At 34.1% G+C, this 12,707-nt stretch overlaps 1 protein-coding gene across 1 annotated transcript in view; it reads left to right on the forward strand.

Moving 5' to 3' along the window:
- The window catches only part of LOC106104951, a 130,270-nt gene that overhangs the window by 38,489 nt on the left and 79,074 nt on the right, over positions 1-12,707 (forward strand). Inside the window, exon 2 of the mRNA XM_013285144.1 lies at positions 227-271. Within this exon, the coding sequence (XP_013140598.1) occupies positions 227-271 (45 nt within the window). The remainder of the gene's footprint in view (positions 1-226; positions 272-12,707) is intronic.

Raw genomic sequence — 12,707 nt, forward strand, 5'->3', positions numbered from 1 at the left:
GCCTAGTCACCCCTTATAAGGGTAGGCTCCGAGCCCCTCGGTGGGGACGTATAGTGAGCTGGTGATGATGATGATGATGTGTTCTTTCAGATTGTATTCTACATCTATTCCAAATAGATCTGTCACGCTGACTGACATAGTAATAAACAATCATCCATCCATCAAACATTTATAATGTTAGTACCTATAGTAAGATTTATTTCTAACAGTTTTTTCTTGTTTTCAGGTGAGTCGCAACACAATGGAGATGGCTGCGGTTATAGCTATATAAGTGAGTAGAAACAAACTAATGATTTTCGTACAATTGCATACAGAATTACTAAACTTTTCTCTTTAATATCAGAGATTACAAATATTAAACTAACTTTAATAATTAAATAACGAACTAATCAAGTGTAGACAGAGTTTTAGTGAATATTAAGAATCCAACTCCTATAAAGTCTTGTTCCACCTTTCAAGATATTCCTTTCAAGTAGAATTCCTTAGTTTGATTATGCTTTGACGGAAAAACAGTCCCGCGAAAGATTTCCAAGTTTGCCCGCCGTCCGCTAACTCAATTAATAAACTTCAGTTTCTCCGACGTCCGTAAACTATTGGCTATATTGATAAAAGTATATTTAATGCCGCTACTCTATGTTTTAATTTATCTCCTGCAAAGTGTTACAGTAGCTTTGTAAGATGTTTTCATCGTTACATAATCGACTTACTATAACATAGACTTTAAAAGTTGTTAGACTAGTAAATATTACTTTACTTAATAAATAATGCAGTGTGTTATTAAGTGTAAGATCTGACGATTCAATACTCTTCAACATTTTCGATTTTCTACAATTTTATACGCTATGTATTTTCATCTTTTTAAGTTACTATTAAGTAAATAATACTCGCTTAAGTATATAAGCCTCTTGAAATCGCTTTGTTAGGTTTTCACTACTTCTGTATCAACCTAAAGGCTAAATTTATTTTTATATCTTACTTAAAGTAGGCACGAGGGACGAGAAACCTGTAAGCTTTATTTAGTATTTCTCTAGAGACTAATACAAGCACTAAAATATTATTTAAGGCTGAATTTTGAATATTTTCTTGTTTAAATTATGTGAAACGGAAGTATCTTATGGCCAAAGTTATTCGTTCATGTTTTGAATATAAAATAACAATCTTACTTTTATCCGGTTATAAAAGTATTGGAATAAACAATTTTTAAGGTTTTTAAAGTGAGGATTATTTAGTAATTGTTTAATTAAATGAACATCAGCAAAAGTCAATCATAAACTACAAAAAATCGAAGTCCAAGTCTATATTAACTAGCGTTATTTGGTATAGTAACTTGGTAAGAAAAGTGACCCGTAACGCAAACGGGCGCAAACTGCAACTCGGACGGGGCCGCCTCGCATTTCCAATTCCTTTCACGTCTCGGCGTGTCCGCATAGCTTCCTACTTTTTCCCACTTACTGAACTTTTATTGTGCGTCCCTTTCTCGTCTGCATTCGATTGCAGAGCCGATTTTCAGGTCTCACTGAAGCTGGCATTTGTTTCCTCTCGCATAGAAAACTTCTGATTTTATATTCGACGTTTTCGGTATGCTTTTTATACGATTTTTCTCTTCGAAGTCCTGTTTAATATGGACATAAGAAAAAGTTAAGAAACACGTAATTCAAGTTTTCTCAAATTTATTAAATTTACAATTTCTTAAATCTAATCTAACTTAAAGTAATAGTACAATGAAGTGCTTTTCTCTATTTTTTTCTATCGATCTAGCCAGAATGTCTGTCAATTGTTCTGCACTGGTAATTTATTTTTTTCATTATTCACCAAAGAGTATCAATTACTCATTAAATGTTTTTTTTTTAATTCCAGTTATTCATCCTCCAACAAAGGACATGGTCTGACGGTGAAGGTACTATTAACCCTTGCATTACCCACCGCTTACTATATTAATCCAAAACGCACTTAGATAAAGGTCGTCACACACTGTGCGAATAAACACTGCTTTATAAATTATTCGTATAAATGTAAACTAACTTTTATATAATCTGTATTCCTATGTATCTAATGAATTTAAGTATGATATAAATATAACAATTTTTAAATTAATAGTGTAGACTATTAATTATTATTTGTAAAAATATTGCAAACCGAAGCATGCCTGCTGAAATATGATACGCTGGTATGGTACTGTTAATATAGTTTGAAATTATATCTATATGTCATTTAATCTATGTATATCTATCCATAAATAGAAAGTAGTTATACAGCTTATTCTATTTACATGGAGGTAAAAAATAATTTAATCGTAGCATAGATATGAAGAAAATGTTATGAAGTTTCAAAGATTTAAATATACATTTAGTTTCTTAATGGTCATACTAAATCTATTTAGGTAAGTTAAATATTTGTTTCTTTATACAATTGAAAAAAAGCAGAAAAACCGTAGATAGTCTTTTAGAATATTCATTTCAAGAAAAGAAACGAGAGGTTAAGAAATATGTTACGACTGTTTGGATAAAAGAACCGACTGCTTTCAACGAACGAGAAACTAAATCTGAAAGAAAATATTTCAGTGGAACACAAGCTGGTTGTAATTATTCCCCTTTCCGCTCTCGTACCCCGGATCGGAGGCAAGAATCGCTCTCGAGGCCACACCTTTGAAAAATATTGTACCTCATAACTCTCCAACACAAAAAACCGGTAATTTAATGCGATCCCTTAAAATAATATGTAAAAATACGCGGCTAGGATGGGGCTACTCGGCCCATTTCGGACGATTTCGGTCAATTTCGACCCGTTCCGACCATTAAGGGGCCCATCTTTCGCGCCGTTATCTGGCCCCCGCGAATAAATCGTGATATTATTTCTCCGTGCGAAATATTATTTTCCATATCTAATCAGTGGGTCGAGAAATATTGAGGCGATATGGGAATCGTGTTTATGCGTTACGTCGACCCTGAAGGTGGAAATAATAGCCCCGTACCTCATGTTGGGGTGAATTGGAGTAACCGTTTTATGTCTTAGGTTATGAGTCCAATATCTTAGATAATGTTCCTCTTATTGAATATTATACCGGTACCTCTATCTTTAATACGTTCATCACTCTGATATTTAAGACATCAATTCTCTTTACCTTATATACTTGTAACGTTCACTATGTACAAGAATAATTTTCCTTTGTTATTCTGACAGATAAAATAGCAACTAAGTATTATTTAAACTATAAAATTTACTGCAAATCAGCGACAGTCCGGTTAATGAGAATGACGATTTGAATGTCTCAGCAAATCCCGTTACGGCTTCCATTACTGACGTCTGAGAAATGCTTTTAAATTTCAAAAGCGCCCTACGAAACTACGAGGCAAGCACTCGAAAGCCGTCCGCGGTGGCTCGACTCGAAGATTTTAATCAAGAAATCTTTGTCGCTCGCTTAATCAAAGGAGAAACTTAAATAGTTGGGCACGTCATCGCCTGACACTCGAAACGTTGCTTCTTCCTTCATTACTAAGTCTAACCAAATTTTATCAAACTATACTCTCCTAAATCGATTCTAATTAAATATTTTAGACACATGAGATTACGAAATTGCTCCTAATATTATACAAAAATTGTTGGTAATCATTTACATAGTCGTAATATTGTAATTGTGTTTAATTTTAATACAAATGTTTATGTTGTTGGCAGATATCATTGTAGGCGCTAACCAGTCAGTTTGACACACGTTCTTAATCGGACTAATGTTAAACTCCTACTTCTCATCCAGTAAATGTCTATTTTATACATAATTCATCAACTCTTCAGTCAAATACAATGTTCGCTTCAATACCTTGTACAGAAAGATACAATTCGGAATTGAATCAATTATACAAATTTGATTCATAGAATAAATTTACTGTAGACTTGTAATTTGTCAGTAAATTGATTAAAAGTGTCTTAATTTTACGTCATTTACATTTGACGCTCTAACAGTTTACAGTTTTAGAATTACTGAACACTTTAAATGGAATATGTTTATTTTATTTATCGATCTATGATTAAGAAAAATTATAGAGCGGGCAAATTAAATTAATCTGTAAGAAAATATGCTTTAAATATAATAACATCACTTAACACTAGTAAATACCAAACGTATTATGTTTCAGACGCTCGAAATTCTCGTATCAATAAGAAATATCGGTCCATAATTAATACGAACCATACAGCGAATGAACGGCTTTAATATTAAAGCGAATATATTTCCACTTTAACTAAAAGGAATTCCGATAGCGACCCCTCGATATACTAATTAACCGTTACCCAATTACAACAGCCTTCTGTTTAAATATTGAAACTTTATTACAATGAGGTAAGAAATACGACATTTTTGGTATCGATTTTTGTAACATGTACGGAGAATCGATTATATTATTTGCGGACGATGCGGTCACACAGCGTCTGGCTGCGGTTTTAGGCAATTTTAGCCCTTATTTGTGGACCGAATTTAACAATTAGGTACTAATTTAAACATTATTCACGTAAATTTCCTAAACAAAACTGTAAATTTCATCTAAAAGTACAAATAACTAAAAACACTGCTGTTAAAAGTGTAAAATGAAAGACATTGTAAAACTAGTATCTGTTTAAAAGAATGCAGCTATAAATTACACGAAGAAAAACCGATTCTAGATTTTTAAAGGCTAATTTCGCGTGATCAGAGTACATTAGTCTTGCAACACAAACAGAACGCTCGGTATCAGGCTGACCTGAGTCCGGAGCCTTTTTCTCATTAAACAGCGGAGTGCCGCTTCCGAACCGATAGTGGATATTCCCACGATCATTTAAACGACTAACCGGCCTAAATTAGAATCGTTTACTGTCTGATTTTTCCCTTTTATCGCTTTTATGGCTGTCCTATAGCTTTGTTCTAGACATTTGGACTTTAATGACCTTTCTAAATATATGTTTCGATAGGAATAAAATTAAATTCCATTTAGATGTTTATAAGAATTGATAACTTACAATGACAGACAAATGTCAGAGTTTTCGTAATGGCACTGCATTTGAATACGACTTTAATAAACCGTTGGATCCTATTGCCTTATTGTGTCAATCTAACGCCTCATACACGTTATTAGCACTTTAAACTAGGAACAGAGATTTAGTTTTACTTTTTCCTTTATAAATGCTTAGGAAAAGTCTGCCAAAGTTCATAGCGGAAAATCGTACTTTCATCTAAGGCTTTAAGGCTCAATAACTTGTGTCGTCGCGATCACAATTCGCCTACATAATACCGGTAGGCTAGCCCCTGAAAATGGAAGGTCTCAACCGTGCACTCGACAACCGCCTTTAGCGTTTACATTTTAAGTTTCAATTTTGCTTGCATCATAAACACGCCCAAGATAATCTTGTTCGGGAGTCATTTTTGACCAATTTCCCTCGGTATTGAAAAATGTTTTATAGAGGCTGACGTCACAAAGTCGTCTACTACCTTTGTACGTTGCATTTTGCTCTGTTTTCTATTCGATGCCGGCTTCGTTGCCATTATTTGCTGCGAACGAGCCGACAATAGAACCTTGTAAAATACGAGCAACTTTCGTCTTTATACAATTATTCAAGCTAAGCTTCGGGCGTTCTTGGGAGAAATTTTCACTGCGAAATTAATTACAATAAATATCAACACAAACACCTGAACCCTCTGCTTGTTTTGAAATTTCCAGTCGACGGATAAAGAAAGATGTTAAATAATTTCATAACATAACGAATATCTTATAAGAAAAATACATTCATTTATATGACTGCTATATTTTGTCGTATTTTGTGTATATATGGTCGTTTCATTATTGATTTTGATAGCTTAATCGTGTTTTCTTTTCGTACAACTCACAGCAAATACAATGGAATTATTAAGTTTGGCAGAAGCGACGCATTTTAATACGAAACAACTGCATTGCGATAGCAAATTGTATAATGACCACACCTCAACGCTGCAGAGGCGACGCTCAGAAAAACGACAACGAATTGCAACTGAAAACGAACGAGGGGTACAGTTAAAGCGATAACTATTTAATTGTTCATTAATTACTAGAACGGTCGAATCAATTCTCTCGTTTATCGAAAACTTTTTCATTTGACTGTACTCCATTTTTAATTTATGCTCGCCTTTCCAACCTTTCAAGAGGAAGCGTTATATTGGAATTAATTTGATTCTGATAAATTGTGTAGAAAAGTGTTTTGTTTTAAATTTCTTCGTTTGGAAAGTATTAAATTGGTTAAGATATGCATCGAGAACAAAATGAAATTTCTACAAGCTTTATGTCGTTGACTGTACGCTCTATTTACGTTGACTAAACCATGCAACATATGCTCGCATTTAAACAAGAGATGTCTATCATCGAGCTAAGCAATGACGCTTGTCTGTTGTCAATTATTACAAAACACATGTCACTCGGCTTCATAATCCCTAACGCGCATTAGGCGACGAAAAGCCAACAAGCTTTACAAACCATAAAGCTAGGTTTACACAAGGATAGTGAAACACAAACTACAGTACTGCTACTGATTTAACTCATACTATCAAAACTATGTACAACTTAGCCTCTTCCCTTGTGTGCTACTGGCATAAGTCACACACGTGGCGACAAACGATCGGCGAACTATCCCGTAAATCAAACGAGTGATCTAAATACGTCATCGCAACAATAAAGATGGCGGCTGATAATTTCGAATTTGAAGCTCACGCTGGCAATAAGGAGGGCTATACACGGGAATGGGTCCCCGGCCGGCAGTTACCGGGGCGCGGAATGACGACGCATTTTCACTGGCATTTTGATAAGAACCGGTTTCTCCCTGTCACGTTGTCTTCGCAGTAGATTATGAATTTTCACCTGTGTTTCTTTAATATTTTTATACGCAAAGCAGCAATATCTTTTAATACAATTGATAAAAAAATGGCTTGTATCTGCTTACAGAAATCCTAGAGTTTAAATTAAGTAATGGAAAATACGCACAGTGTTCAATGTTATTTATTATAGTTGAATTTCGATATTTATCGCTGTTTAATTTGGTGGTTTTATTCATCTATTTTACTTAAAATAAAATCTCTATTATTTTGATCGTGGAATACTAAATTTTGCTTTAAAGTTTTTACGCTTTACTCAACATTCAAACGGTTCTTTGATGAAACATCTGTCAAAAGTGGGAAAGAAATAGGAATCTCTAAAATTTGTGAACCATGACATCAAACATCGGGCAACAAAGTGGTCGAGTCAAAGAGCTCGTTATGAATGAACTCGTTCCTTGTAATTTATACACACTTACTCGTAAAAGGCACAATGCGTTCAGATGCCATTGTGAGCGATGGACGAACGTAAACCACACATGCTTCTCTATTTCCGAACTGTTCAAATTAGTGATGTGAACCGTCAAATATTTTTTTATCGATCTTTAAAGCAGGAAACACTTTTAAAATGTTGTATTTTTATGTACGCTAATTTGCTCCTAGTGTATTGACTTTGATTGTTCCTTTTCATAAATAATTAAAACATGTAGCTATATTTTACATCATAGCTTTTGAAATTCATTTTCTGGGATTTTATTGTTTATTCTTCATATCGGACTCGTGGAATTATCAATCAAGTAAACAATAAATAAAACCTCAAATGTAGGTTCACCTATAACGTAAGTATAACGTGATATTTAAAAGACAACACTAGTCGAAATAGAGTCATAAAGATAAGTTTACGTCCGTATTTTTGTCCTGTCTGAGATATGCGACGGTTTATTGTTTAAAACGCGACAAAAGTTTTTTTAAGTACGCTTTTAGGCGCTCGGCTCACTCGCTTTCAATTCTGTATTTACGACTCAGCCTCTCGTTGCTGGATTTGGAGTAAACTTTTGAACGACTTAAATCGCCTGTCGCTATCTTCGAAAAGTTATGTTAATAGTGTATTAAGTTTTACGTGATTTTTTGTTTGATTTTTTTAACGCAGTGGGTGTTAATTTAAAAACAATAATCCAAGTATTACGATAACTTAAAAACATATACTACGATATTAAATAGTGTAAATTTGATTAAGTAATTGTTAGAAAGAATTACATTTTAGATACATTTTTTTCCAAACGTGACTTTATTTTCTATTTAAGTTTAAAAATAGGATAAAATAGTAGCTGTCTCATTTAAATTTGTTCACTGCGACAAACTAGCCATCAGCCACCAGAATTGTGTCGATTCAGTCTAAGAATAAATTCCGGGAAGTAAAAATACGAGATCGCCTCCAAGGCGTCCCCTGATCCGCCTACATATCTTCTATCCAGCCAATATAGACCTTTATCTTAAGCCATTTAATCTGCGTCTGGAGGTCTGACTACAACGGTCAATTGAATGCCCTCTATTTTTATTTCTATTTATCAACACTTTATCTTGCCACCAACGCTGTTTACCCCAGTACGTATCAGCGTTATGATATTGACTCTTTAGTATGTCGTCCTATGGGATGAATTCAAGACTTTATGGTGGGCGACGTCACTTGTCTATGTTTATGGGTACCCACCGCCGCGGTGACTTTTAGGTCCTTTATCTACCATCTCTGATATACATATAAAACGAAACCGATGTTTACATGCATGTGGAAAGAATTTTGATGCCTATAGTATGGGCCAAGGTTTTTGTTGCCTGTCTCTCCCAAATTAGAATAATTCTTCAAGCAATATTGGCCCCATCCGAAATAAGTAAGACCACGTAATGTAAAAATATATATTTGAAAACTTGAAAATTTGTAAAAATTGCCGGCGCGATTGGGCGACCGTCTAGGGCACCTGACAGGGGTGTCACAGATCTACGAATTACGTAACATTCTTAACATCCCCCCGCTCTAGTGATAAAATGGACGCAGTATAAATCTCGCCCAGGGCACTAGATATCGCTAGAACTGTCACTGTATATCTTACTAATATTAATGCGAATTTTGGATGGATGTATGTTAGAGTTTGTAGCCTAAACTGCTAAACGGATCTGGATGAAATTTGGCATAGATGTAGAGCATAGTCTGGAAAAAACATAGGCTACTTTCGTTATTTTATTTCTACGCGGATGTCGCGGGCAAAAGACAGTGTTAAAACAGTTTAACATTCATTAAAACGGAGTAAACGATTTTAAAAGGTTCCACGTTAATTTTATTTTCTCTATTTTCGGTACAAAGTTCGTACACGCGCTAAGCACTACATCGACTATTTGATACAATTCCTACATAATTACCCGTGCGACCACCGCTGCGTTAGGCTGCTGAAAATTAAGGCAAATTCGTGCAACATTTAAAAGCTTTTCATGAATTTAAATGGTAAATCTGCCTCATTATTATCATGAAATGTTCAAACATTTGTTATCTGAATGCTTCTTTTTAATTTATGTTTATAGAACGATAGTTTTATATCGAAATTTATTTAGTTGTGTGTTTACAAACGTGACATTACTTAATGTTTTCTACAATCTTCAATTACGTCAACATATTATATGTTTTATTTTTTAAAAAATAATGTATAACTGTCGGAAACTTTATGAGGCTCCAAGCGTATTAATGGGCAAGAATTTTGTAGACATATTTCTTAAAATGTGATACAATTAGTTAGCGATATTTTTAAAATAAATTTAAATTAGTATACTCTAAAATAGCATTGTTACATAAGTTCACATCATTAACATAATGCGCGTAATCGTTGACGCTTCAGTAATTTTATTCCTAATTATTTGGTGGATTCGATTGGCGCAGAACAGAGCATTGGCAACAGCGGGCTTGTATTTTGGGCTGGACATAAATTGGTAATGTGGCTTCGGTCCGCATCCGATGATTAATTGACCCGATCTGACCTCACAATTACTTCAATTATTTACCTCCGGCTTACAGCTACTGTGCTATTCGATTCTCCTTTAATTTGAATTATGACCGTTACAACCCTTGTAACTAATTATGATCGAATTTACATTCGCGTGTAACAATTCAATTGAAATTTGATATTGGTGGCTCTTTTAGAATATACGAATTCATTCGTAACGTATGAATGAACTTCTATGATCAGTAATTGCCACTTAAGTAGAATAGAAATCAATGAAATTTAAGAATAATACGTGTCACATAGATTTATTTATAACTAGATGTTGTTGTCGACTGAAAATAATGTGAAAATAAAAAATAATAAAACTTATGTTACTGATAACATAGATTTATAACGGTGAAAGAATTTTTGTAATCGACCAAGTAAATTCTAAGTTATTCCAGTACATATAAAATTACAAATTTTCCCTCTTTATAATATTAGTATAGATTTTCTTTCTTGAATACTTAAAAGTTTATCGAAGCATACTAACGTTACATCTAATATATGGAACTATAGTTATCTTATGTTTGCAACATTTACATGGAAATAACAATGTAAAATGTAGAACATAACCTTTATATCAATTAAGATTTCAAAACAGATGAATGTCATGTTAACATTCAGTAATGCTGATTATAACATCACTAGAAATTAATCGGAATGTAATCGAGTGCAGACTGTATCAAAGAACGAATCGATCATAAGATAACTCGCACGTTTAAACTTTCAACTTTATTCCCATCGATACGATCTAAGTTCCTCGGAACGATCTCAGAACGACTTCGAGGATTTATTTAATTCAATTTAAACACTTTGTCTCTTCTTGTTTGAAGTTAAGCCGTACTTGTATCTATCTCGAATTGAAACATTCGTTTTGGCGTGTGTGCGTATAAGGCGATGTCGCCTACTCAGCGCCCCCGCTCTCCTTATTTCCTCCACTTTGTAAAGCTCGAGCTTATAATTAACTAAATTAGATTTTGTTCGAGTTAATTGAAACGTTATTCAAGTTTAAGGCATCAAATTTCAAGAACGACGACACAAATTGTAAGATTTAGTTGTTACAGAATAAACATTTTGATAAATTCATGATTACTGTCAATAAAAACTTTCAGGACAATGTCATCTTTTTTTAAAAAGACAAGAAGTAAACTGTAAATAGATTTAAGGAATATAAGTGTAAACTTAAATGTGTAACAACGAAAATAAATAATTAGATTATTCCCGTGACCTAGATTTGAACGCATATAATACCACTATATAAATAATAGACAAGTTAAACAAATTAACAAGATGTACACCGCTACATAAAGCTCTAAAAGCTCACTTTGATGTTCATTGGAAACATAAACAAGTCGTCTAATTAGCGGAGTATAAGCGGATCACAACAGTTTTCGGTTAGTTCTAGTTAATCTATTGAGTTGGTGATCGATGCTTCACTAGACTGACGGCATTACGGTTTGCTGGCATTATTTATGGAGCGATATGAACCGCTTAGCGCCAAAATTGAACATCTATGTCATTAAATAATCACCACAAATTGAAATCTTCTCAGTCTAAAGTCAACAGTATAAAATAAAAGTTTTATTAACTTATATGGTATTAAATTTAAATACGTTCCCTTTGATTACAATTCCTCATGCCCGTTGTCATACGTCACCATTAAAACTAATTAAGATCAGTCTACCGAACAGCCCCGAACGGTAAATTAAAACTTCTCCTACCCTAGGGAATAAATCTTGAAAGTCCAAGTTACCCATAGCAGTGACATAGAGGTCGTTCGGAGTGGCCGCCAATCCTACTCCCTCGAGTGGCATGCCGCCGCTCTGCAGCCAGTTTGACGCCATATGCGTCCATCATACTCATAGAATAGCGTTAATCCAAAACTATTTAAAACAAATCCATGTCTTAACATAAAGCCATAAGGTTAAATTTCAAACGATACGGAATGTTGAGGGTCGGAGTTGGTATGGGGTGAAGTCCCAAAGGCGACCTACAGCGGGCTCTCATCATTTCCCCATTGTCTCGTTAGACAAAAATCAAAAACAAACACTCGCAGTTGGGATTTTTGGATCTAAGTCAGAATGATTCGCGATGATTGTGCTGATCGTTCTGTTGTTTATTTGGTACGTTGCGGACAATTGTACCCCCGAGATTAGTCTTTGTGATATATGGAATGAATCTATAAAGACAACTGGTTTACAAAGGGTTACACAATTTATTACTTCATCGACAAATGCCATAAGTAACAAACGACTCCATGTAAAAAATAATCACATGCAAGAAAAAACAAGTAACAATTTAAAATCGAATTGTTTGTTCGATTACGGATTTATTGAATAGCTCGTTTGATGCAAAATTTCATTGTGAAAATAAAATAATAATTTGCTTTTAAATTCTGACTTCCGAATGCCAATTAAATTACTCAACTCATTTGGAGTACAACTCCACAAAGGTCAAGAGCGTGCCTCTTTAATTAAGTTAAAATGAAAATGATTTCCGATTAATTTAAAATCAAACTGTTAAATAAATATGAAGGAATTAATTGGCAATTTGTTACTTACCGGTTTTATAACTTTAATTAACTAAACGCTACAATATAAAGATACAATGTCCATTTATATTGACAGTTCTTTCTATTTTGTAACATAACTTTTTCATCGTAAATCACATAAATAAAAAGGAAACAGACAAGCTCTTTACTGTCTCGTTCAATATTTGTATTGGATTCATCGCTTCTATGCATTGAATTACCAGTGATTTCTTCGTATCGATAAATGTAATTCCTCGTTGGAATATTGCGTCTGCTATATTGTCGCGTCGCCGCCGCACGTGATCACAATACCAACAGACCGCGTTGTTCCAGCCTCTCT

The sequence above is a fragment of the Papilio polytes genome, unplaced genomic scaffold, assembly GCF_000836215.1.
Source record: "Papilio polytes unplaced genomic scaffold, Ppol_1.0 DF823288.1, whole genome shotgun sequence".
NCBI classification, from domain to species: Eukaryota; Metazoa; Arthropoda; class Insecta; order Lepidoptera; family Papilionidae; genus Papilio; species Papilio polytes.